The sequence below is a fragment of the Peromyscus eremicus genome, chromosome 15 (assembly GCF_949786415.1).
Source record: "Peromyscus eremicus chromosome 15, PerEre_H2_v1, whole genome shotgun sequence".
Classification (NCBI taxonomy): Eukaryota; Metazoa; Chordata; class Mammalia; order Rodentia; family Cricetidae; genus Peromyscus; species Peromyscus eremicus.
The window spans coordinates 15,127,222-15,152,128 of NC_081431.1; the positions used below are offsets into that span (position 1 = coordinate 15,127,222).

General features: G+C 50.6%; 1 protein-coding gene across 1 annotated transcript in view; it reads right to left on the reverse strand.

The window, feature by feature from the left end:
• Parp1 (poly(ADP-ribose) polymerase 1) overlaps positions 1 to 24,640 on the reverse strand; it is a 36,358-nt gene extending 11,718 nt beyond the window's left edge. Inside the window, exons 1-13 of the mRNA XM_059280464.1 lie at positions 24,392 to 24,640; positions 19,914 to 20,079; positions 16,028 to 16,143; positions 14,302 to 14,516; positions 12,773 to 12,872; positions 9,029 to 9,145; positions 8,350 to 8,526; positions 5,813 to 5,960; positions 4,491 to 4,631; positions 3,819 to 4,058; positions 3,000 to 3,068; positions 2,616 to 2,748; positions 1,447 to 1,642 (exon numbers count right to left, since the gene is read on the reverse strand). Coding sequence (XP_059136447.1) covers positions 1,447 to 1,642; positions 2,616 to 2,748; positions 3,000 to 3,068; positions 3,819 to 4,058; positions 4,491 to 4,631; positions 5,813 to 5,960; positions 8,350 to 8,526; positions 9,029 to 9,145; positions 12,773 to 12,872; positions 14,302 to 14,516; positions 16,028 to 16,143; positions 19,914 to 20,079; positions 24,392 to 24,511 — 1,938 coding nt within the window. The 5' untranslated portion in view covers positions 24,512 to 24,640. The remainder of the gene's footprint in view (positions 1 to 1,446; positions 1,643 to 2,615; positions 2,749 to 2,999; positions 3,069 to 3,818; positions 4,059 to 4,490; positions 4,632 to 5,812; positions 5,961 to 8,349; positions 8,527 to 9,028; positions 9,146 to 12,772; positions 12,873 to 14,301; positions 14,517 to 16,027; positions 16,144 to 19,913; positions 20,080 to 24,391) is intronic.
• Between the last annotated feature and the right edge of the window lie 267 nt (positions 24,641 to 24,907).

The window sequence follows — 24,907 nt, forward strand, 5'->3', positions numbered from 1 at the left end:
AAACCCAAAAAACAAAAAAAGCAAATGAACCCCCCCCCCCCCCAGGGTCTTACTAGGTAACCCTGGCTGTCCTGGAACATTTGATGATGAAGACCAGAGTAACTTCAAGCTCATAGAGATCCACCTACTCTGCTCTCTGCACACTGGAATCAAAGGTGTGAGCCACCACACTGGCCTCTAAATTCTATTTTTTAAAAATAATTCACTTTTATTTTATGTGCATTGGTGTTTTGCCTTCATGTTTGTCTGTGTGAGGGTGTCAGTCACCTAGAACTGGAGTTACAGACAGTTGTGAGCTGCCATGTGGGTGCTGGTACTTGAACCTGGTCCTCTGGAGGAGCAGCCTGTGCTCTTAACCACTAAGCCATCTCTCCAGCCTCCTCTAAATTCTATTTTTAATGCAGAGCGCACACACACCACTCTACAACAGGAAGAATTTCTCCTCTGTGGCATGCTAGACCCCGAAAGCTTGGAATCAAAATCTGCACCATTTGTAAATCTCTTTTATAAAACCAACATGTACAAGCCCCTGACAAGAGTACTAACATTGCAAGAGTCTATGTGGCCTGAAGAACGACGTGTTACCGAGTATGGTGCACGTGCCGCAACCCCAGCATTTCCGGTGCTGAAGCCAGGTGACCGCCAGTTTGACTCGCTAAACAGCAGGTCCCTGACTCAACCAAACGTAACATCCAGTCACAAAAATATCACCTCAGAGGAACTGAACACTGTCTGGTACCACACAGGAAGAGTTTCAGAGTAGATATGGATAACACTGGGACTAAATCTATCCCCAGGCAGGATACATAAGTTGTCCAATTTTCCTGACGCTGGATCATTTCACGCCTACAGTTGACACAGGGATTCCAGTAAAGTCTTCCAGAAGCTAAGCATTACAATGAAGAGGCCCCAGAGCAACTTCAGAAACTTCTCTTCCTCCATGTCTGAGTCTCTACTGCACAAACCTGTAATCCTGGCACCCAGGAGGCTAAGTGGGAGGGTGAGTTCAAACCCAGCCTGAGCTCCCCCACCCTGTTCTTATCTAAGTCTCATTTGATGCTTTAGGGCACAGAGCTAAAGAAAATTTTTTTCTTTTAGCTACTGAGATGGTCACGTGACTTCTGCTCTTCATTCACAGGGCGCATTGAAATGTCAACCAACCTCACACTCTGGGTTTTTGTTGCACTCAAGCTTGGTGTACATTCTCACATACTATGTGATTTGCTAGTTGAGGATTTTGCATTACAGGGATGGTATTCAACAGTTTTCTTCTTGGGTAACACTGGCCTCATGGAATGAGCCAGAGAGCTTTCTTCTATGTGGGGGAAGAACTTGTCACACTGCTGTCATTAACTCTTATCACCAGTGACACCATCGGAGCCACACCGTGGAGTTAGGGGCTCTTCTGTACTAGGAACAGACGCTAGAAGAACTCGGTAAGATTACCTGGCCGTAGTCAATCTCCAGAGGGTAGAACTTCTTGGGATACTTTGTGAAGTTTGTAGAGTGCCAGGCATTTCCAGTCTTCTCTTCATACAATTTCAGGAAGTGCTCAACAGCATCCTCTTTAGATGGCATCTGCTCAAGTTTGTTGCTGCCAATGACTGTGCCTACTCGGCCCCAGGACCGGAAGATCCAGTACCTGTAAGAGGGCAGGACGGAGGCAGAGACCCAGGATGAGCTTCTGTTCTGTCCAGGGTCTCCTCAGTAAGGGACAGTTGGTTTCTTTTCCCCTCTGTGTAGCCCTGGCTGTCACAGAACTCACTTTGTAGACCAGGCTGGCCTCAAACTCAGAGATCCACTTGCCTGTGTCTCCCGAGTGCTGGGATTAAAGGCATGTGCCACCACTGCCCTCCTAAGGGGCAGTTTTAAAAGCACTCTTGGGGCTGGAGAGATGGCTCAGCAGATAAGAGCACTGGCTGGTCTTCCAAAGGTTCAATCCCCAGCACCCATGTGGGAGTTCACAGTTCACAACTGTCTATAACTCCAGTTCCAGGGGATCTGGCATCTTCTCTCTCTCTCTCTCTCTCTCTCTCTCTCTCTCTCTCTCTCTCTCTCTCTCTCTCTCACACACACACACACACACACACACACACACACACACAGGAAAACCCCACTGTACATAAAAAAAACAAAACAACACAACTCTCTCTCCCACTCATTTGTTGACTGAGTGATGCTGCAGATGGAACCCAGGGCCTAGAACACACTAGGCAAGTGCATTACAACCAAGAGAACTTAACACACCAGAATAATCACCTTCGTTCTAGTAACGTTCTAGCTAGTGTGGGATAGCATTAAAGAATAATTTAAAGCCAAGTGGTGGTGGCACACACATCTTTAATCCCAGCACTTGGGAGGCAGAAGTAGGTGGATCTCAAGAATGTGAGGCCAGTTTGGTCTACAAAGCAAGTTCCAGGACAGCCAGGGCTACACAGAGAAACCCTGATTCAAAAAATACATGAACAGAAAGAATAAATTTTAATTTTAATATGTGCACAACAATAAATCATGAATGAGGCTTTTCGTGACGAGTTCTCCTCCAGGCCCTGAGCACCCTGACTTCCCACGGTGGGCAGCACACACTAACCTGGAGGGAATTTGTCCCCGCTCACCTGCTCTCCTTGTCATCCTCCAGAAGTTGCAGCTTGTAATAGGAGTTGGTCCCTTTCACAATGTCCACCAGGCCAAGCGTGGCACTGAACACCTTCCCGCCTTTCTCCAGGACGTGTGCAGAGTGTTCCAGACCTGCCCCAGAGGCAAACCTCTTAGAGTTCACTCCCTTCAAGGGTTAGGGTGCAACACAGGGTCTGTGGGCCTACGAGTCCCCAGTTAGCTGCGTGTTACACCACTACCTTTAGAGGTCCCCCCACTGACCCACATGGGATTAGGTCAGGATTGGCAGGCAGGCAAAGGATGCCTGCTCCCCTCTGGCTACTCTCTGAACTGCAGACATCTCCTAGTCACCCAGGGCCTGTGGGTGGCTCCTCATCACTTACCCGAGTCAGGATCAACGGCTGCTCCTCCCTTCAGAGTTAATTTCATCCTTTTTTCAGACTTGCTGACACCTTGGGAGGGGACAGAGGAACATAAAGATCTAACTAAGACAACAAATGCAGAAGTTTCCAGGGGCACGTATCATGGGGCCTGCTGCCCTGTGCCCACTTACACTGAACTGAGGATACTGCCCTGTGCCCACTAACACTGAACTGAGGACACCGCCCGCCCATGGGCCTGCTGCCCTGCGCCCACTAACACTGAACTGAGGACACCGCTCGCCCATGGGCCTGCTGCCCTGTGCCCACTAACACTGAACTGAGGACACCGCTCGCCCATGGGCCTGCTGCCCTGCGCCCACTAACACTGAACTGAGGACACCGCTCGCCCAATGGCCTGCTGCCCTGTGCCCACTAACACTGAACTGAGGACACCGCTCGCCCATGGGCCTGCTGCCCTGTGCCCACTAACACTGAACTGAGGACACCGCTCGCCCATGGGCCTGCTGCCCTGCGCCCACTAACACTGAACTGAGGACACCGCTCACCCATGGGCCTGCTGCCCTGCGCCCACTAACACTGAACTGAGGATACTGCTCGCCCATGGGCCTGCTGCCCTGTGCCCACTAACACTGAACTGAGGACACCGCTCGCCCATGGGCCTGCTGCCCTGCGCCCACTAACACTGAACTGAGGATACCGCTCGCCCAATGGCCTGCTGCCCTGTGCCCACTAACACTGAACTGAGGATACCGCTCAGAGAGCTTCCGGGCCACAGAAGCACACAGAGGTGAGGTCACAGATCGCGCAGCTGGGCCTCACCTTCCTCCTTGACAGGGCCCTTGCTCTTCTTGGAGGGTGCAGCTGACTTCCCCTTGGGGGCCGCCACTTCAACAGGCTCTGCCTTTACCTCAGCCCCCCAAGGGGACAAGCTGTGGGTTGAGAGCAGCTCTGGGAGGCTCTTAGTGGAGGCAGACACGTCCTGGAGGAAGTCCTCACACACAACTCGAACGTTGGCAGCTTTCACTTCTTCCATTTTCTTACTCATCTTTTCCACCTCCTCTGTTTAAAACCAGAAAAGAAAAAAAGCCGAACAGCCCGTAAGCTGACAAGTAAGCCCGGACTTGCAGCTACTCCAGCCCCAGAATGCTAATGACCTCAGCACCAACACTTCTTTCTTCCCTTCCAAACGGTACAGCCCGAGCCTCTCCATCAGTCATGTTCCAGCGGCACCGGAATGCCAAGGGAACCCACCTTCTCCAAACCCTCAGTGTGGTGTCAGCCTCTGTTCTGGCAGTGAACACAGGGACATCCTGTGGAGCCCTGAACCCTGGTAAGCTCATGGTCTGTGCTGGGAATGTAAGCCACTATGAACACGGACGACACAGTAAACACTAGTTTACCCTCAAGCAATGGTGGCGAGTCTGAACCTCAGCCGTGTCACACACTGACCCCTCTCCACACTTGCAAGAGGCACAAGCCTGTTAAACTCACTTTTGGTGCTGATACACAGGGAGGCCTTGTTGGCCGACCCCGTCAACTTGCCCCCGAGCTTCTCAATCGTGGTCTTTGCTTCGTCTTTGCTCTGGGAGAGTTTCCCGAGGGTCAGGATCTTCATGTTAGACAGAGGTTTATCTGGGACAAGGGACAGAAGCATCAGGCCAGGAAGGACAAAACAAAACAAGACAAAACAGCACGCTCCGCGGGAGAAAACCACAAAGCCACCGCGCGTGGCCAGCCTTGGCGGTCCGTCACTCTTTTCTCTTTGGGAAAGTCTCATGAAGACAGAAGCTAACAGCCAGCGGGAGAACAGAGGGCAGAACTATCACGTGAGGACCCATGAGGTCCACCACCGAGAAACTGGGTAGGAATGAGCCACCAACAGGGTGGTCCAGGCTGGCTACCAGGTCAGACTGCACCTGGAGATGGGAAGAGGATGCTGGGAAGAGGGTAGGTGACGAGACCCAACTCCTGAGTAACAACGTGCAGACCAGACTTCTTGGTGGCAAAGCTGAAGGCGTCCACCAGTGTGACCACACTGAGCCTGGCTGTTGCAGGTAAAGTAGAGCAAGCTGCCCAGTACCCTGCACTGTCAGCCTGGCGTGGATGGGGCCGTCTGGGAGACAAGGCAAGAAGGCAGAACTGGTCACAGCCAGGCCACAGGCCACAAGCTGGGGGAGATCTAGCCTGTCCTCTCTAGGGGGTGGATGTTGATGACGTCAAATGGATTTCACTAAGTCTCTGAAGAGAACAACATCACTGATTTGGGTGTGAACTGCACCCGAGAGACAGCAGAGGACGGACCTGTCGAGGGAGGACCAGGAAGCAGACCCTAACTGACCCCCATGTGCACATGGAGACCCCAGGCTTCAAGCAGCAGAGAGAACTTGGGGTAACCACTGTTCACCACCGGGGGAACGGATGCAGCTGGGCTAGCCTTCAGAAGCAGAACCTTGTCCACTACCCGTCTGTCCCACCACGGCCTCCACCTTTATGGTTCAGGAGTGTCCACACGCCTGAAGGAGCACACAGCATTTCTCCTTGCCAACAAAACACAGATCTCACTGCTTGTGACGGCCGAGGACATGGCTAGTCATGACAGATCTCCCCAGGATCTGGATGGCTGGGGGTGCAGGGAGGACAATGGGCCTGGAGACTGCGGGTGTGCTTTGCAGTACACTGTATAGTGCATTTTGAACATGTCTCAAGGAACTTTGTCCACATGGCACACAGACCACAGAATACTCACTTTACTACTCCTTGCGTGGCATGGCTCCTAGGTCAAAGCCAGCCCCCAATCCTCCCCAGAGTCATACCTGCTGGGGCAGAGGAGTTCACAGCTGGAGGTGCTGAGGTGACGGAGAGCGGAGGTGCCAGCGGCGCTGGGGCACTGGTCTCCGGAGGGAATATCCGGTCCTGTTTTTTGACCTTTAATTTCTTGAGGTAGGATATTTCTCGGAATTCCTAAACAAAGTCAAGTTTAGTTTTAAAGACATCCAATGTCTCTTGAAATAAACTTTCAATAGACCAAGAGGGATTTGTCCTATGCAAATTAAATTATCTTTTTAAAATCTCTACAATAAATAGGGAAGTGGTGAAGTTCCAGGAAGAAAGCTTGTTCTTGTTACCATTTACAGCCTTATTTCCTGTATCTATGATAGACCAGTTACTATAAGGGCCCTAAGAGAAAAGCCTTACCCTTCGGAAAAACAAAACAAGGGCCAGTGAGACGGCCCAGTGCATACTGCCAAACCAAGGCTCTGAGTTCGACTCCCAGAACCCACATGGTGGAAGAAACTCCCACAAGTTATCCCCTGACCTCTACATGTGCACCACAGTACCCATGCCCCTAAAAATTCAAGTAATATTTTCAGACAAAATACAAAAAACAGCAGACAGCTTAGTGAGAGAAGAACCACTAGACCTAGGACATCCTTGGAATCTCCTTGTCCTCAGTCACTCCTCTCTAGTGTCCACAGGTGCCTCTCTCACAGCTGAGAGTTCCTAAGACTGACACACCTAGGCAGAGGGGGCGGGGGGTGGGGTGGCAATGTGACAGCTCACGGCTAATCCCAGCTCTTGGGAGGCAGAGGCAGGCAGATTTCTGTGGGTTTGAAGCCAGTGTGGTCTACACAGTGAGTGCCAGGACAGCCAAGGCTGTGTAGAGACAACTAATTACCCAGCTACAGGGAACCGGGACTGCATGTTCCCCAGCGAGGGGAGCTAACACTAGGGGCTGTACAGCATCCACAAGGAGTTCCAGAAGAGGAAAACATGGAGTTGATAAAAAGACCAGTTGTTTCCAGAGGCTGAGAGAAGACAAATGGCACACCGAGTCTTGGGGCAATACATGTTCTAAATGACACTTTCTACTAATGGGTACATTTCAGTCTAAATTTATCAAACCCCACAGGCTGTACCACACCAAGAGTGGGCCCTAATGTAAACTATGGACTGTGGGTGATGGTGTATGCTCACTGGTTTTAAGGGATGCACCACTCTGGTGCAGGGTACCGATAGTGTGGAGGCTGTGAGGGATCAAAAACAAACACCTCACACACTCAGTGACAGATCTAGCAGTTTTCCAAAGGAGACCCATATGGTGATATTTTATTTGTGCTGAAATGTGATTTTATTTGTATGTTAATAAATAAAGTTGCCTAGGGGTCAGAGCTAATAGCAAGCCATTTAGCAGAAGTCTGGCAGTGGTAGCACATGCCCTTAATCTGATCACATGGCAGACAAAGTCTCTGTGTAGTCAAGGACACAGCCAGCATGGAGACACACACCTTTAATCCAGTACCAACTGCAGAGACCTGGAGGTCTGTATAGACAGGCAGTGACGAGGAAGTCATGTGGTTGGGTTTAGAACCAATGAGAAGGCAGAACAGAAAGGCAATAAAAAGACGGGTCACACAGAAGGTCTCTCTCAGGGGAAGGACGGCAGCGACTGGTAAACTAAAGGCTCTTCACTAGTGCTCTGACCTCTTGGGCTTTTAACTCTTTATTTGGCTCTGTGTTTCTTATTTAATAAGACTGTTTAGAATTACATCTACAGACCCAGTTAAGTTCCCCTGCTTGTTAGGGAGGAAGGCATGGAGTGAGCCCTCTTGCATTCACCAGGAATTATTTAGCTGGCACAGTTCTTTCAGCATCCCAAGTGACTTACAGTAGCAGGCCTTGCACTAGGGGAGGGTGGTCACTTAGTGAGGTCACGTACAAGCTGCTCTGAAGAGCACAGTCTCTGTGCTCCCAAGCCTCTGTCTTCAGAAAGGAACCTAGTTGTGCCCACGTTCAGTGAATGGCAAGTGAGATGCCAGATGCCTTCGGATGCACACTCATCAATGGCACGTGGCACAGAAAGGTTCCATAGAGGGCTTTCACCCTCAAGGAAGCACTTCTGTCTGGATGAGCACAGCACACAAATGCCAGGGGTGGGGTGGGGTGGGGCGGACGGGTATGCAGGAAGATGTGCAGGCAGTACCTGGACAAGTCTGCCAAGAGCCCAACAGCAGAGCTGCCTGGGCACAGGCAGCTGGTGACACCCAGTAGCCCGTGGGAACCCTGGAAGCAGACTCAGACAGGAAGGGCCATGAGGGTTCTGAAGGACACTAAGGGGCTGCCTTTCAGTCTGAGATAAGCACCTAGGGGAGTAACAGTCATGAACTCCACAATGCTTGGACAGCAAGCATCACCAGGCTGGATTTTGCACACTCCCTGCAAAAGATGTAAGTGCACACTCTGCATCTAATGGCCGATCCTGCTCACTGTCACCTTACAGCTGTCCCCACCAAAGGGTGGAGGGAGTCATGTTTTCCTGCCAACAAATCCTAGGATGCCCCCCAACCCTTACCTTTGGAGTCACCCATTCCTTTCGGCTGGGAGTCTGAGTCTTGACCATGCACTTGGTCCAGGCAGTGACATCCCCAGTACAGTAGTAAGCATCACTCTTAAAGACCAGTTGGCCGGAACACTCTTTGCACGGCAGGAGGGCCCCAAACGCCATGCCATCAGCAACACGGTCCAAGATCTGAAGAAACACGTCAGAGACCAGAGGCCCAGGGAAGGAATGTTACCAATAATGCAGATGGAGGAACTCTCAAACAGGCCCTGTTCCCAGAGAGAGGCTGTCTCCGGGCTCTACCATACATAGCTCACGTGCCTGCCAGCTTACAATACAGCCAGGCTTTGCACTTGTGAAGGATCCTGCAGCAGCCCCACCTTGCCAAGGGAGGCCCACAGCAGCCACTCTACCACACAGGAGTGGCCCACGCAGGTGCAGGGCACTTAGCAAGCCTGGGACACATGGCAGCAGGCCAGTAGGATATGAACACACAGGCAAAAGTACCTGCTCACCTTGGGACCTCATCACGTTCTAGACCAGGACAAATGTGGCAATGTATGGTACAGCTAGGGAAGCTTCCTGACTGAAGGAGACGGTGCTCATGACCATACAACACTACCCTGGAGCTGTAACATCTTGAAGGGCCTTCTATGTCCCCTCCTCCCCCCACAAAACACAGGCAGCTCACCGCGGACTCTCCAGATGGTACTTGCTGCTGGTTGAAGATAAGCAACTCCTTCAGGTCGTTGGTGGAACACGCCTTCTTCAGTTCATCTTTGATGTTCCAGATCAGGTCATTCTGGGCCTGAGGACGAGACCCCACAACTGAGATCAGTTCTTTGTTTTTTTTAAAATCTTAATATTGTTTTCTTATCTTAAATTTAATAAAACTACATTCATTTATTAATGTGAGCATGCTCAAATGTTCTACAGCACATGTATGTAGGTCAGAGAATAACTTCTGGGAGTTGGTTCTCTCCTTCCATAATTTAAATTTTTTTGACAAAAGATCTATTATTATGTAGCCCTGGCTGTCCTGGAACTTGCTCTGTAGACCAGACTGGCCTCGAACTCACTGAGATCCACCAGTCTCTGCCTCTCAGGTGTTGGAATTAAAGGTGTGTGTTACCACGCCTAGACCCTATAATGTAGCTTTTATAGATCAAACTCAGAGGACTGGGGGTCAAGTAAGGGGCTTGTGGATGCTGCCTTGGTCTTGGGGCTGGCTACAGGGCATCTGGAGGTGTGGTTGGTTGTCACTGAGGCAGGGGGTATGGGCCTTCTTTGGGTTAATGAAAGGTCTGGGCTGTACACTTCAAAAGTTGAAATGGTAACTTTTAGGGAGAGACTGGGGTAATACAGGATCTCATTCAGGAACCCAGGCTGGCCTGAAATTCACTATGTAGCCCAGGCTGGCCTCAAACTCATGGTAATTCTCCTGCCTCAGACTTTGCTGGACTAATGAGTTAATCAAGGGCTACCTTGATTAACAAAATGGCTCAGTGGGTAAGGCCACCAGAGTGATCCCTGGAACCCACAGTAGAGTGGCTGCTGTAGAGAACTGAATCCTGCAAGTTGTCCCCTATCCTCCATATGCATACCATGCACACATGCAAAGCAATTCATAATAAAGTAATAAAAATTGGGCTGGAGAGATGGCTTAGAGGCTAAGAGCACTGGCTGCTCTTCCAGAGGACCCTGGTTCAATTCACAGCACCCACATGGTGGCTCACAACCATCTAGAATAAGATCTGATGCCCTCTTCTGGCTTGCAGGCATGCATGCAGACAGAATACTATATATATATTAAATAAATCTTTAAAAAAAATCAAACGGGGCTAGAGGGAGCAGGAGAGATGGCTCAGTGGTTAAGAGCATTTACTGCTTTTACAAAGGAATAGGCTTGGTTCCCATAACCCACATGGTGGCTCACAACCATCTCCTTGGGCACCAGGCAAGCATGTAGTATACAAACATACATGCAGGTAGGTAAAACACGCAGACACAAAACTTACAAAACCCCAACTCAGGTTACTAGAGTAGAGGGAAATGGTCTTTACTGGCTAAGCACAATCACCAGGGTAGCAGGCCCCATCCCTCAACCTTCCACTACACACCCTTGATGGAGCCGGGCTGGTCCTCCAAACCCAGCCTGACCAACTCCAGCCTCAGCCAGGGTTTAACCCTCAGACTAACTCATCAAAATAAACCCATGCAATGCTCTTAGAAAACATTCTGGAAAGTGTAGAGGAGACCACTTGTAAGACTGAATCCCTGTTGCAGGGGGGTGGCACAAGTCTTTAATCCCAGCACTCCAGAGGCAGAGGCAGACAGATCTCTGAGTTCGAGACCAGCCTGGTCTATAGAGTGAGCTCCAGGACAGCCAGGGCTGCACAGAGAAACCCTGTCTCGAGAAACTAGAAGACTGAATCCTTAACGGCACGGGGTCCTGGTGTCAATCCCCAGAAACCTGTTCCAAGAGATACAGAAAAGCGACCACAAGTTCCGGGTAGGGCTTAGGGCCCAGTCATCTTTCCCAACACCCATTTAGATTCCTCAGAGTCTCCTACACACTCAAGCTCAAGCAGGAATATATGTGATCTCTTCTGGAATTGGAACTTTAAGTCTCGATTTCAACATCTACTCCGTGCCCACTCTTTGCTGGTGCTTCTAAGTCCCACCTTATTTATTCTCCCCACTACCTGGCAAGGAGGTAGGCCACGACGAGCCTCCGCCTTCCCTAGGGCAGCAGGCAAGCTGGGTGGTACACACCAGGCCGCACCTCCTAAGATGGAAAGGAGAATGCCGGTCCTACTAAACCGTGCTATCAATGCCAAGGAAGGTGTCCAACTCCAATGACTGAGGCTATCCCCCATGCTCACTCCCGGCTCCCCAGTTCCAGTGCGAGGCTCTCGATGATATCCTTTTCATTTTTCCCTGTGGTGGAGCACACACTGGGACACCAGAAGCAGAAGTCTATGAACACAGGTTTCAGGGAAATGGCAGACCTACTTCTCCTTTATAGCTGAGGAAGGATAGAGATCTATGGAAGCAGACTGGGGTAGGAGCAGCTAGGAGGGTAATTCAAGCTTCTGGTAACACTGGGGAGAGAGCATCAGCACACCCACTGAAGGGGGCACAGAGACATGAAAGCAAAAAGGAATAAAAATCCAATGTGGGGATGGCTAGAGACGACTCAGGTAAGAGCACTAGCTGCAGCCGGGCGTGGTGGCACACGCCTTCAATCCCAGCACTCGAGAGGCAGAGCCAGGCGGATCTCTGTGACTTCGAGGCCAGCCTGGTCTACAAAGTGAGTTCCAGGAAAGGCGCAAAGCTACACAGAGAAACCCTGTCTCGAAAAACAAAAACAAAAACAAAAAACAAAAAAGAAAGAAAAAAGAAAAAACCAAAAACAACAACAACAACAACAACAAAACAAAAACAAAAAACAAAAAAAGAGCACTAGCTGCTCTTGCAGAGGACCCAGGTTTAATTCCATGTGGCGGCTCACAACCTCCTCTAGCTCTAGTTCCAAGGAATCCAGTACCCTCTTCTGGCCTCTGCAGGTAGCAGACACGCATGTGATGTAGACACACAGGCAGCCAACACCCTCCCCCCCCCCAAAAAAAGAAAAAGGAAGCAGGTTGAACAGCACAGCCACTCAAGCAGAGGGCTCTACCAGTGGGTCAGAACCAGATCACGTATTACTTCTCATAACTGAGCCACTAACAAAAGCTGAAAATCACAAATTCCAACAGATGGCCCTGAAAAGTCATGTTCCAAGAAGAGACTGACTGTTCTCTGCTCCAACACAGCACAGGCGACGGTGATGAGCCCCTCTGGCTGACGACCATTGATTTAATGGGGGAGACTCCTTTTTTGTGTTGCTTTGTTTTGTTTTTTTGAGACAGGGTTTCTCTGTGTAGCCCTGGCTGTCCTGGAACTTGCTCTGTAGACCAGGCTGGCATCTACCTCCTGAGTGCTGGAATGGGGAGATTCCTTTTTTGCTACATGCTTTCCAGTCCTTTGTTAAAGGAGATCTTCATTTTAAAAACTGGGAAAACTTCTCCTTACGCCCCCAAGGTGTCTACACTAAGAACCCTGAGAACTGCTGGCATCTGTGGACTGAACTCCCAGTCCCCAGCACTTGGGAGCAAGCCTGCAGGTGTAGGCTGGTCAGATGATGCCTGGGTTGACATGGGACATTCCACACTGCTTGGTCCTGGCTGCAGGCCTGGTATCTGAGTCTAATGTGTCCCATCACCCAAATGACAATGACTTCTGTGAGGGGGAGGAGAACAAGTCGGGAGAAAAGCTTCGTGGCTCAACAGCAGCCCTACACTTGAGAATTCATACTGGTCTTGGTAAGCAGGGACAGCCGATGTCCTCCTGCACGAGAAGGGACAGGAAGGAGACACTGCCCAGGACTCACCTTGAGGGCCTTTTCCAGCTTACTGTCCTTGTCCTTTCCTTTTTTAGATTTCTTTTTGGCCACCTCATCTGCTCCATCCACCTCATCACCTTTTCTCTTTCTGAAAGAGATACAGGACTCAATAGGAACCAGACCCCCAGACCGACGCCCAATGCGACCAGGCTGACACCCCCATTAGCTGCCTCTTCGATCGGCCTTCTTTCTCACTCCGCTCTTAGGGAGCTATGTAAGGTGCCCCCTCCACCAGGCGGGAGGAGCTGCTAGGACTTTTAGAACATCTTCCGCCAATGAGGGGCCTGGAGTTCACCTTAGCGTTCAGAACCAGAGCTCAGGTCACACCTGATGTTAAACCCCACATGTCGCTTACATACAAAGTGATGGGGAATTGTGGAAAAGCCAAACACAGCTTCCAGAACAGCCTAGCCGGGTGGTGGCAACGTATGCCTTTAATCCCAGCACTTGGGAGGCAGAGGCAGGCAGGTCTCTGTGTCAGAGGCCAGCCTGGTCTACAGAGTGAGTTCCAGGACAGCCAGGGCTGTTACACAGAGAAACCCTGTCTTAAAAAAACACAAAACAAATAGAACCAAGCCTGGAGTGAGACACAGTGCTGCTCCCCAGGCCACCAAGCAACCTGAGTTCACCCTGGTACCTTCCAAAGCGTGAACTGGGGGAGGAGCAGCACGCACCATGCAGGACAAGGGTGTTAACAGATGAAACAGCTCACTTAGGCGCAGGGCTGAGGGGAGGACCAGGCACACTAATCATGTTCAACACGCTCCAGTTCTCCAGGCATAATGGTAGCCAGAGAATCCCAACACCCTGTGCTCTAAGAGTCAAGGACATCCTAACCACTGGCCTGACTAGCTAGCTTCACATTCCAGAACCACTGGTGCTGCTCTACAAGCTTGTGTTAGGCTCTGGAATTGTGCAAGCTTCTTGGTGACGACAGTGGTGTGGATACTGTTCATGAGCACAGTACACAGCTCTACGACCCTCGGCATGCTCATTAACAAGCCACTTAGATGCCAATTCCATGCGTGGGCCCATCGGTTCTGATTCCAGGCCTTCCCACTGTCCATCCATTTATGAATGGCCATGATTCTCCCAGAGATCCAGACACAGAAACATCTCTGCTGCATGACTGCAGTGATGTGAAAGAGACACAAAGGAGAACCTTCACAGGGTGGTAAACTGGCTATTCACTCACGCAAGGGGACTTCCTGGCTGGTCCAGCAGGTGGTCTTTAACTATCTGAAGGCTGTCTGAGAAAGTGGCATAGTCTGCTCTATGCTTCCACAGGCCTGAGGGAAGGAGCTGGGAGAGGTTCAGAGAGCCTGGTGAGCTGCGGGTGAAGAGGGAAGGAGCTGGGAGAGGTTCAGAGAGCCTGGTGAGCTGCCGGGTGAAGAGGGGTGCTGAGATAGCACATGTCCCAGTCTCTGTCCCCTGCTACTACAGGCCCACAGCTCCTGGCTTTCTGATCATCAGCAGAGGAATGGACCCCACAGGCTCTGTACTCACAGCCCACCTACCCTTCACTCTTGACCCCGGGGAGCTGCTTCTTCAGGGCTTCTTTGTCCTCCGCAGAGAGCAGGCCAAAGCCCTTGAGCTGGCTGGCACTATACTCAGGGCGGAAGCCCAGCTCCTCACGGTTCTTGACAAAGCAAGTTGGATGGTACCAGCGGTCGATCATGCCCAGCTGCGGCTTCTCTGGGTCCAGCATCTTCTTGGACAGGCGCACCTGGCCCTGTAGGGAAAACCATGTGGTATCTAAGGAATGACTAGGCAGGATAGGGAACAGCTAGCCTACAGCCTTGAGTCCAAACCAAGGCACAGGTAGCAACTTGGAAAGATTTGGCTCTTATGCCATCAAGGATTGTGGGGTACTCGTAGGCCCTGCACTCACATCCTATGAGGCTGACACGCTACCTACTGCATTAAAAGGGCACCTTGCACTTACAGTTTAGATGACTACCTATCCACCTGCTTAGACAAGTTAACAAGTACTAACACTTCCCCCAGGGGTGAGTTAAGATGCTGACATTGTGTGCTGGTCAGCAGTGGCCCTGCACTATTCTGTGACGGCTTCAGTGTGGCAACTTCTCCCAACGGGACTTTTCAGCCATCCTCACCCTCCCATGGACTCTGCGGTTGCTACACTTAAGGGTCCGGTTAAGCTGCAGTGATAAGCAAGAGCTGGGTCCTGCCAGGCTGCCAGGTGCATACAGTTCCTACGACTGACATTCCTAGGAGTTTCCCACCTAAGAGTGGACAGGGCTCCTGACAATGCAGAAAACTCCATCTGGGGCCGAGCAATAAGAGCACAGAGCAGGCTGGTGCTCCCTTGGAAGCAAGAGCACCATACTTTTTGCCACCAATTTTTAAGGGTGAAAGGTGAGGACATTAGCAATTACATTTTCCTCAGTTTCGTGTCTGCTACATTTGGCTCTTGAACTATTCCCAAAGGCCCTTGTGATGCTCTTGGGAGGCGGTGGAAAGCCGACTAGGAGGTTAGTTTTGAGTTGCCCTTGATATTGAGATGTTGGTCTTTCTCCTTTGCACCCACTAGTTGAACAGGCCTCCCTTGCCATATGCTCCTGCCATGTGTGATGCCACCACAGGCCCCAAACAGAGCCAAGGAACCGTGATCCAAACATCTGAAACCTTGAGCCAACACAGACCCCTCTCTCTCTTTAGGTGGACTATCTCTGGCACTTTTACCACACAGATACTGTGGTAAACTATCTCATACCTCACAATACTCCGAGGACAGAAAACCCTCAACTAGTGCAAATGAATCACGGCACCAAAGACGACAATGTCGGCGAGCACAGGCACACCTTCTATCCCGTTCTCAGAACAACCAGCCAGCCAGCCACTCCACCTGACCAGCTGCCAGCCTTCAGGGACAAGAACTGGTGGCATGGAGGCTGGTCTGTGAAGTTTCTCTGGTGAAACAGGAGTGCTGGAGGCCCACACAGCCCTCCTCACCTCAAACCCACCACACAGGACCTCCCTCATGCCTGCTGACTTTGCAGAGACCTTTCTTCCAGGGCCCCTACCCAGGAGCACAGGACTGGGCCTGCCCAGCAGAAGAAACTCATTCTCATTTCTGCAAGGATCGCCGCTGTATTTCTACCCACGGGTGCTGAGCCAGAACGTAAAGGCTGTATGATCTTTTCTCGAGACGGCCAATGCCCACCCCCCCCCACCTAAGGGGAGAACCCCGAAGTGCAGACGCCAGACCCCAAGGGCTACCTTCTCTATCTTCTCCATACAGCCCTTGCATGTACTCCTGTTGGACTTGGCATACTCGGCTGCAAAGTCACCCAGTGTCTTCTCCGCCTTGCCGCCGCTTCCATCCTGGCCTCTGCCTGAAGAACCAAACACAGGTCACTGCTCAACTCTGCAGCCTCACAATGCTGTCCCCAGAGGCCCCCGTCTGTCTTCCTCCTCCCACAAGGACACTGTGTTTTGAGTGACCACTATCAGTCTAGGTCATCTCTACTGGCCAACAACTGTGGTTACTTTGTGTTATAATTTCCAACTCAGACTTCTCATTGCTACTGTGCTTTTATGATTCAAAGCTAAGTGTTGAACTGAAAAGGACATTTAAACACAGATCAAACACAAGCCTATATAAGAACTGAACACATGGCGAAGGGCTTGGGGGAGACAAAAACGGGATTTAAAGTTTATTTTACTTTATGTGTATGGGGATTTTGCTTGCGCGTCTGTGTACCAGGTGCATTAGCTGGTGCCTGTAAAAGAGGGTGTTGGATCCTCTGGAACTAGAGCTATGGACACTGTGAGCACCGTGTAGGTTCTGGGAATCAAACTCAGGTCTTCTAGAAGAGTTCCCAGTGCTCTTAACCACTGAGCCATCTCTACACCCCTAGATTCATGCTGGGTGGGGTGGCACATGCTTTTTATCCCAGTATTCAGAGGCAGGGGATGCCTGCTCTATGTAAGGAGTTCCGGGACACCCAGGGCTAAAGAGTGAGACCCCGTCTAAAGAATAAACAGATGGCGAGATGTCTGAGGGCAAACACCTGACAACTTTCATTGTATCCCATGACTCATGCTGGAAGGACAACGTTGACTTCCACACATTGTCTTCTGGCCTCCACATGTGACCCTTTGGCCCACATGTGAACACAACAAATAAGTCAGAAGATGGTAATAGTCACAGGATAGCCTCAGGAATCTACAGAAAAGCTACTAATAAGTATACTTGGAAAATTTATAGGAAATCAGGCCAATATGCAAATATGAAAGCCATTTCCACATGTTAGAAACAAAAAATAGAGCAAGAATTAAAGCATGCAGCTATTTAAATACATAAAATACTTCAGAGAGTGCTGTGGGATGTTCTGTATGGCAAATGTGTTGCTAATTAGTCAATAAATAAAACACTGATTGGCCATTGGCTAGGCAGGAAGTGTAGGCAGGACAAGGAGGAGAATAAAGCTGGGAAGTGGAAGGCTGAGTCAGAGAGACACTGCCAGCCGCCATGATGACAAACAGCATGTGAAGATGCCAGTAAGCCACGAGCCATGTGGCAAGGTATAGATTAATGGAAATGGATTAATTTAAGCTGTAAGAACAGTTAGCAAGAAGCCTGCCACGGCCATACAGTTTGTAAGCAATATAAGTCTCTGTGTTTGCTTGGTTGGGTCTGAGTGGCTGTGGGACTGGCAGGTGAGAGAGATTTGTCCTGACTGTGGGCCAGGCAGGAAAACTCTAGCAACAAGAGAGTATAATTTAATTTTAATACATAACTATTTCACAGAGCCCAACCCTGTCAGGATGGACTCTTAGCCCTCTGGAGCCGTAAGCCCAAATAAACGCTTCCTTCTCAGTTGCTCTGGTCATGCTCCTTTACCACACAACAGAGAAGCAGCCGATACAGAGCCTTTCCCTGCAACAACAGGAAACCCCACATTGTCTTCCTTAGAGCTAACACAAGAAAACTTAAGCCCACACACACCATGTGTTGTGGGACATCTGTACACTGTGTGAAGCTGTATTGCTGTGGCTGGTGTAATAAAAAGCTGATTCCGGAGGACAGAAAGAAAGAAAGAGGAGGAGGAATCCAGGCAGGCAGGAGATGCCAAAAGACACGGAGAGGAAACAGGAGGCGCAAGATGGAAGAGGTAACGCCACGTGACGGAATGCAGATTAAATAGATAAATAAATGTAATAAAAATTATAATTAAATTGAAAGGTGAGCCACAGACTGGGACTCAGTAGAGTCACAATACTTGTGTTTGGCCAGAGACCTGCACATAGAATTAACCTGTTCAGGAATAGAGTAGACATTGAAATCATGAGAAGCGGGCTGGGGAGACGGACGGCTCAGAGTATTTGTTGCTCTTGTAGATGATCCAGGTTCAATTCCCTGGATCCATACATGGTGGTTCATAACTGTCCAGACACTCTAGCTCCAGGGGATCCAAAGTTCTTTTATGACCTCCTTGGGAACCAGACACACACGTGGTGGGCATACATATACGCAGGCAAAACATTCATATACATAAAATAAAATAAAAAATAAAGTAAAAAAGAAAGAAAGAAAAAAGAAACCATAAACAAGCTACAGGCCAAGTCTCTCCATCTAAAAGGCTTGGCATCTGTTCTGGAATTGAGATTTTTTTGTTGACTTTTGGAATAACTACAGATACACAAAGCATCCTAGAGACAGGATGGCTGCAGGTCCACACATGAAATCCATCTGTTTCACAGAGACATCATACACACAGCCTGAAGGGAAGTGCTCACACAATTTCTAGCCTGTCTACAATTCTGACTCCAACTGTCATGGATCAGGGGCGGAATTTCCCACCTGCGGTGGTGTGCTGCTGCTCAAAGTTTCCAGTGTTGGAGCACTTCAGATTTGTGGATGAAGGGACACTCAAACCTTGTCAATATTAGAAAGTCTACTGGAGTAAACAGTCAACAACCCAGAGCCCCCAACAGAGGACTGGGTAAGGAAAGTATGGCGTTCAAACAAGGAGTACACAGCTCAGTAACAGGAAAGACCCAAGCACACGTCACTGAATGAAGAAGCAGAAGAAAGTACATTTACTTCCTTTCCTCTCTGAAACTAAACCAGGCACACCTAACCTGCGAGGCTAGAAATCGGAATAGACGCCGGCGTGAGTGCATACCTGTCATCCAGCACCCGGGAAGCCAGGGCGGAGAACTGCTGACTGTGAGGGTGTTTTTTTTTTTTTTTTTTTTTTTGGAGACAGGGTTTCTCTGTGTAGCTTTGCACCTTTCCTGGAACTCACTTTGTAGACCAGGCTGGCCTCGAACTCACAGAGATCTGCCTGCCTCTGCCTCCTGAGTTTAAAGGCGTGCGCCACCACCGCCCGGCGAAGATGAGGAGCTTTTTTTTTTTTTTTTTTGGAGCTGGGGATCCCAGGGCCTTGTGCTTGCTAGGCAAGTGCTCTACCACTGAGCTAAATCCCCAACTGTTTTTTGTTTTTTTAGGAAAGAATTAGCAGGTTTCGTGAGCATGAGGAAGAAAAGGTGTAGAAATCTCCCCTTGGGTAACTTCTGTGCATAGGACCGGGAAGGCAGTGATTCTGCCTCACAGTGGGAGGTAAGGCATCCATCATCCAAGCCCATCTAATGCACAACAGCAAAGGATAACGATGTGTTAATCTCAAGTTTCATCAACTGCTGTAAATGCACTGACAGCGGAGAGGGGCCCAGGGGTCTGTGGGAGCACCTTGCTCTTGTGTTTCTCCCATGTTTCCTAAAACTGCTCAAAAAATCAAAGCCAGGCTGTTGAGACGGCTTGGCTGTGAAGGCACACGCCGTGCAAGCCTGGCAACCCGAGTCTGATTCCTGGAACCCATGTAAATAAAAAGAGACCCAACTTAGTGAAGCTGTCCTCTGACCTCCGTGTGTATGCATGTGCACACACGCACACTAATAATAATAAAAAAATGTAAAACCTATTAAAGACGACAAATTTAAAGGCTCCATTTCCAGTATCTGGAAAAACAGACACCAAACCTCATGCAACAGACCATGTGGCCCAATGGGGAGCTGCTGAAGCACGAGCAGTGTGCTCTCAAACCCTACTCGTGCAAGACAGAGACAGGGCTGTACTCCTGTGCCCCGCCATACACACCTGCCACGCCCCCAGCCTCTGCTGTCTTCTTGACCTTCTGCTGGTCATCCCATCGCAGCTCAGAGAACCCGTCCACCTCGACGTCAGGCTGCCGGATGGAGTGGCCCACCTTCCAGAAGCAGGAGAAGTGGTACCAGTGTGGGACTTTTCCGTCGAACATGGGCGACTGAAGTCACAAAGCAGAGAGGGAAGGGAGATGTTAATCTCTGTAGGCACACGCCCACCCTGACCCCAGCCCAGGCAGCCATGGGAGCCCTGTTCTCATCCCTGCGGCCTGCCTGGTGTTCGCTCATGTCACACAATGACTTACAAATGGATGAGAAACAGCGTTCCACTTCTCACCTCAAGTATTTTCCTAAAAGCTAAAAATTATGGCTGGCCACCCCCAAACCCACTGTCTCAGGACAGATGTTGGCCCCAGGTTTCTTTAGGGTATCAGCTGTACTTCTGACTTGCTGCACAACCTCGTGAGAAACACAGAACATCTTCTCAGTATCCTGGCGTCCCCAGCACCCATTAGAAAAGCCAGGCAGCGGCACTTGAGCTCAAGGGTCTGGGCGGCCCAGAAATGGCTCTTAAGTGCCCTGCAGTTAAAAATACTGAAGAACAGGCAGAGAAAGTGGGTCAGGTGCAGCAAGGTTTGCATGTGAGTACAATGAACAGCTTCTGTGAGGGACGAAGAAGGGCCTGCGGGGAAGGCCTCCAGGCCTGGGGCTAGGCTGACCACTGGCTTCAGAGAGGCACCCAATGGGCCTGAGGTACTGTGACACTTGAGGTGCTTTCCTTCCCCATGATGCTCTGGGCCCGGTACTGCCTGTTTTAGAGATGGCGACAGTGCCTGTGATGAGGGAGACACAGGCGCTACCCCAGCTTCCTGGTGCTCTTCCTTCACAAGCCATGCCTCTGTGAACAGCAACCCTCTCTCACAGAATGGAGGCGGACGGGACAAGAATGTCTTCTGACCTAAGTAAGATGGCCCCATGATGACTGCCTTCAAGGAACACAGAGGTAAAGGCCAAATATCACACCACGTCGATGCTTTAGAATGGAGTTGTAGAGAAGAGTGATATTTGGAAAAAGCATGACAAGCCAAGCATTCCAATTAACTACGCCCATGAGTGACCTCCTTTACAGATGCAAATATAAGGCCAACAGATGCAGAGATGGCTCCGGGGGTTAGCCGCTCTTTCAGAGGGCCTGGGTTCGATTCCTAGCACCCACATGGTAATTCACACCACCTGTAACCTTAGTTCCAGGAGATCTGAGGTCTTCTTCTGGCCTCTTTGGGCACCAGGCACATGGTACACATATACACACGCAGGCAAAACACCCACACACACAAAAATTAAATAAGTAAATAAAAATTTAAAAATCTAAGGCCAAGTCCTGCCTAGGTGACCCACCAGTAATTAATGGTTCCAGGGCCTGCAAAGCTCCCCAAAGCTTCTCAGAGCTCTTCAGACTTCCTCAGGTGCCTCAAGGCCCTGCGTCCTTCAGAGACGTAACTCACGGAGTCAGAATCCACCCCAATTTCATGGCTGGGGCAGGCATGATGCTTACTAAGAGTTTCAAACCTTCAGAGGGAAGATGGGGGAACTGCAAAAGACGTCCTCTAAACCGGACAACAAACGGCATTTCTGAGGACCCAGCTCGGATCACGCCAGGCAGCGGGTTCAGATCCTGGAGCCCCTATGACGGGGCGCTTCTGCCTTCCTTGGCCGTTGTATTTCTGCTAACCCACAACACTCACTCTAACATAGGAGGGTCTCCACAGAAAAACAAACAACTCTTTACCACTGCAAGGACCGAGAACACCTGGGCCAAGGTCCTAAGGCGCTGGCCTCTACCTAGGAGCTAGGAAACAGGCAAGGTACAGAAGCTAGGACATGGACCTGTCAGGAACACAGCACCAGCCATGGACCAAGCAAGCGCCTCACCCAATCCTCTGCAACCATAAAGGCAAGCCAAGAACATTGCCAGCCAGGAACATTGCCACGCCACAGAATGCTCAAATCCTTCCTGGGTCATCCCAGACAAGTGGCTTCTCCCTCCCTCAGGGGCTCTGAAAAATCACTTAGTGACTGCTCAGAGAACAATTCTCCCACACAAATGTAAAAGAAGGAGGCATTTAAATTCCAGCACCAGAAGAAAGGTTTCTCTTTGCAGGCCTGCCCAGGCTCAGCCTACAGGACCAACTTTAAATTCAGAATTAAGCCGGTGGGGTGGGTGTGGGGGTGGTAGTGGCACATTCCTTTAATCCCAGAACTCGGGAGGCAGAGGCAGGCGGATCTCTGTGAGTCCGAGGCCAGGTCTACAGAGCGAGATCCAGGACAGGCTCCAAAGCTACACAGAGAAACCCTGTCTCGGAGAAAAAAAAAAAAAATTAAATTCAGAACTAAACTCCTAACTACAACTGAGGAAGAGTCCCCCTTACTTTGAATAATAGTTTCGTTCACATTCTGGAAGAGGGCCTGGAATGCGGAATTATCTGTGGCAGCCCCAGCCTCCCCTCTTGCTAAACGGTGGTAGCAGGGTCATGCTTTCAAATAAGGACTATTCCCTGGTTCACACAGTAAACCCTAAAATGCCTAATAACATATGTAAGGTCTGGAAGGAAACTGATTATTTGAAAGACTGGGTGTGGTGGCACACACCTTTAATCTCAGCACTGGGGGAGGCAGAGGCAGGCGGATCTCTGTGAGTTCAAGGCCAGCAGGAAGACGTAGTGAGCCCATGTCTCCAAACAAAACATCTGAAAGGCAGGCAGGCAGGCCTGTATGTAAGTCCCAGCACTCCAGAGATGGAGGCCAGAGGATCTCGAAGATCAGCCTTGAAACCTTGTCTCAAACCCGACCAAACAATGGACGGACCACCCAACCAACCTACTTCGGGGGAAGTACCGTTACTTCAAATTTTACTAATACCCCCCTAATAGCTGCTGTAATTAGGTTGAGGGATCCCCAACCACAAAGTGATCCGAAAAATCTAAGTCCACAACACCTTCGCTTTTCTGCTTACAGTAATCAAAAGCCAGCAAGGATGTGGATGCCGGTCTCCCTTAAACCCAGAGAGCCTTGAGTTCTAATCACCTCAGAGGGTAAAGTTCAAAGCCCTCAGTGGGAAACAGGGCTCTGGACTGTTCTTCCAATTTTAGGCCCTTCCCTCTTAGCTATCTCCATCTTCCTGTCCTACTTCTGTGAATAAAGACTCTTAAGTTCCCACACTAGACTGGGGCATCTTGGGTGCCTCCTCTTCTAGCGCCCAGTTCCATCACATGTAAGGCTTATCAATTCTCCCCACACTCCCTTAACCAAGCAGAAAGGGCCCAGAGTGGGTGCCCTGTCCAGTCATGAATGCAAGTAACCAAGATGTGCCTGGCAGGACTTGGGATTTTTGTCACCAATGATAATTATAGACACTGACACAGAGCCTGGGGGACCTAGCTGCTACTTAATAAATGTATACAGAATGCATGAGAACTGTGTGCCAGGCATGCCGAACCAGGCAGTCTCTTAGCTTCCGTTCTTGCCATAATGTGAAATAACAGAAGAAAGGAGGTCCTTGGTATCCACTGGGTGAACGTCCCCCAGTAAGGACCGAACCCCGTTGAAGGCTATCAGGCCTTTCCTGAAACACATTACAGCAGCTGGACAGCAAGGGAAATCAATTACCTTGACCATTAGCAGTGAGCTTGGGTAACCTGAAAGTATGGGGGAGGTAGAACAGGGCGCGTGAGAACTTCTCTTGCAAAGACAGGCATCAGAAAACCAAAAGCTCAGGAGGCAGAAACCCCTGGAACTGTTAAGGACCCTTTAACCCACCACCTCACAGTAGATCCCAACTCTTCCCTGACCATCATGGAAGCGCCGGTGAACAGACCCAGATAAGTCGGTGACCTCGGGAAGTTTGGAGAAAATGTTATTTCCAACTAGAAATCAGGCCCAAAGCGAACGTACTGTAAAGGAACGGTACTGCTTTGCATAATTAAAACAGAAATACCGAGAGTGAACGGATGTTGAGAGGATAACCAAAAATAGGCTTAAAAAAAAACAAACCCAAACTCCAAACCCCTCACATGCCAGTCCTCTTTATTCATGTAGGAAAAAAAAAAAAATCTTCCAGGACAAGGTAGGCCCAAATCAGAGCAGCTTCAAAGACCGAGCGCACATCCTCCACCCCCACCCCAAGAGAAGGCAGTGAAATAAACAAGAACTCTGCGACCATCCGGACCCAGCGAGGAGGCCCCTTGTTTTTACAAAGCCAGGGGCACCGCCAGCAGCTCTCAATTCCCGGGCTTTTCTTGCAGGGTCAGCGCAATCTCCCGGAAGGGGTCGGCCCGGTGGGCCTCAAGGACCGCGGCAGCAGCGCCGCGGGCCTTTCCCGCCCTTCTCCCCCGGTTCCAGGGAGCCGCAGCGGGAGCGCGGCGGCCCCGAGCCCAAACAGAGCCGTCCTGCGCCCCCGGCCCGGCCCTGCCGCACCTGCACCATGATGGCCATGCGGAGCGAGTCCTTGGGGATACTCTCGCTGCATTTCTTGCAAGAGGCGCGCCCGCTCTTAGCGTACTCCACTCGGTAAAGCCTCTCCGAGGCCTCCGCCATCCTTCTGCTCGTGCCGCAGCGGCCGCCAGACGCCGCCGCCGGTCCGCCCGGAGAGCTAACGTGTCGGTTCCCCGCAAGCGTGCGGCGCCGCCTCCGCTCGGGATAGATTGCTGATGCCTGGCGGCGGGACCGCCCCCAGGCCCGCGAGTGGGGCGGGGCCTCTGCTCATGGGGCGGGGCTTCGGCACGCGTCTGGGGGGTGGTGGCGGCGGGTGGGTGGGTTGCGTTCCCGCGCGACTGCGCCTGTGCGCGCTTGTCTCGCTGCCTCCGGGAAGGAGCAGTGGCCCGGGGCCGGAAGAATCCGACAGGAGCTATCCCTTTTGTCGGTTTGTCCCAGAAAGGCTTCCTTGCTCTCTAAACTACTTCCACTTCACCCCCTCCCTCTTGTTTTTTCTAG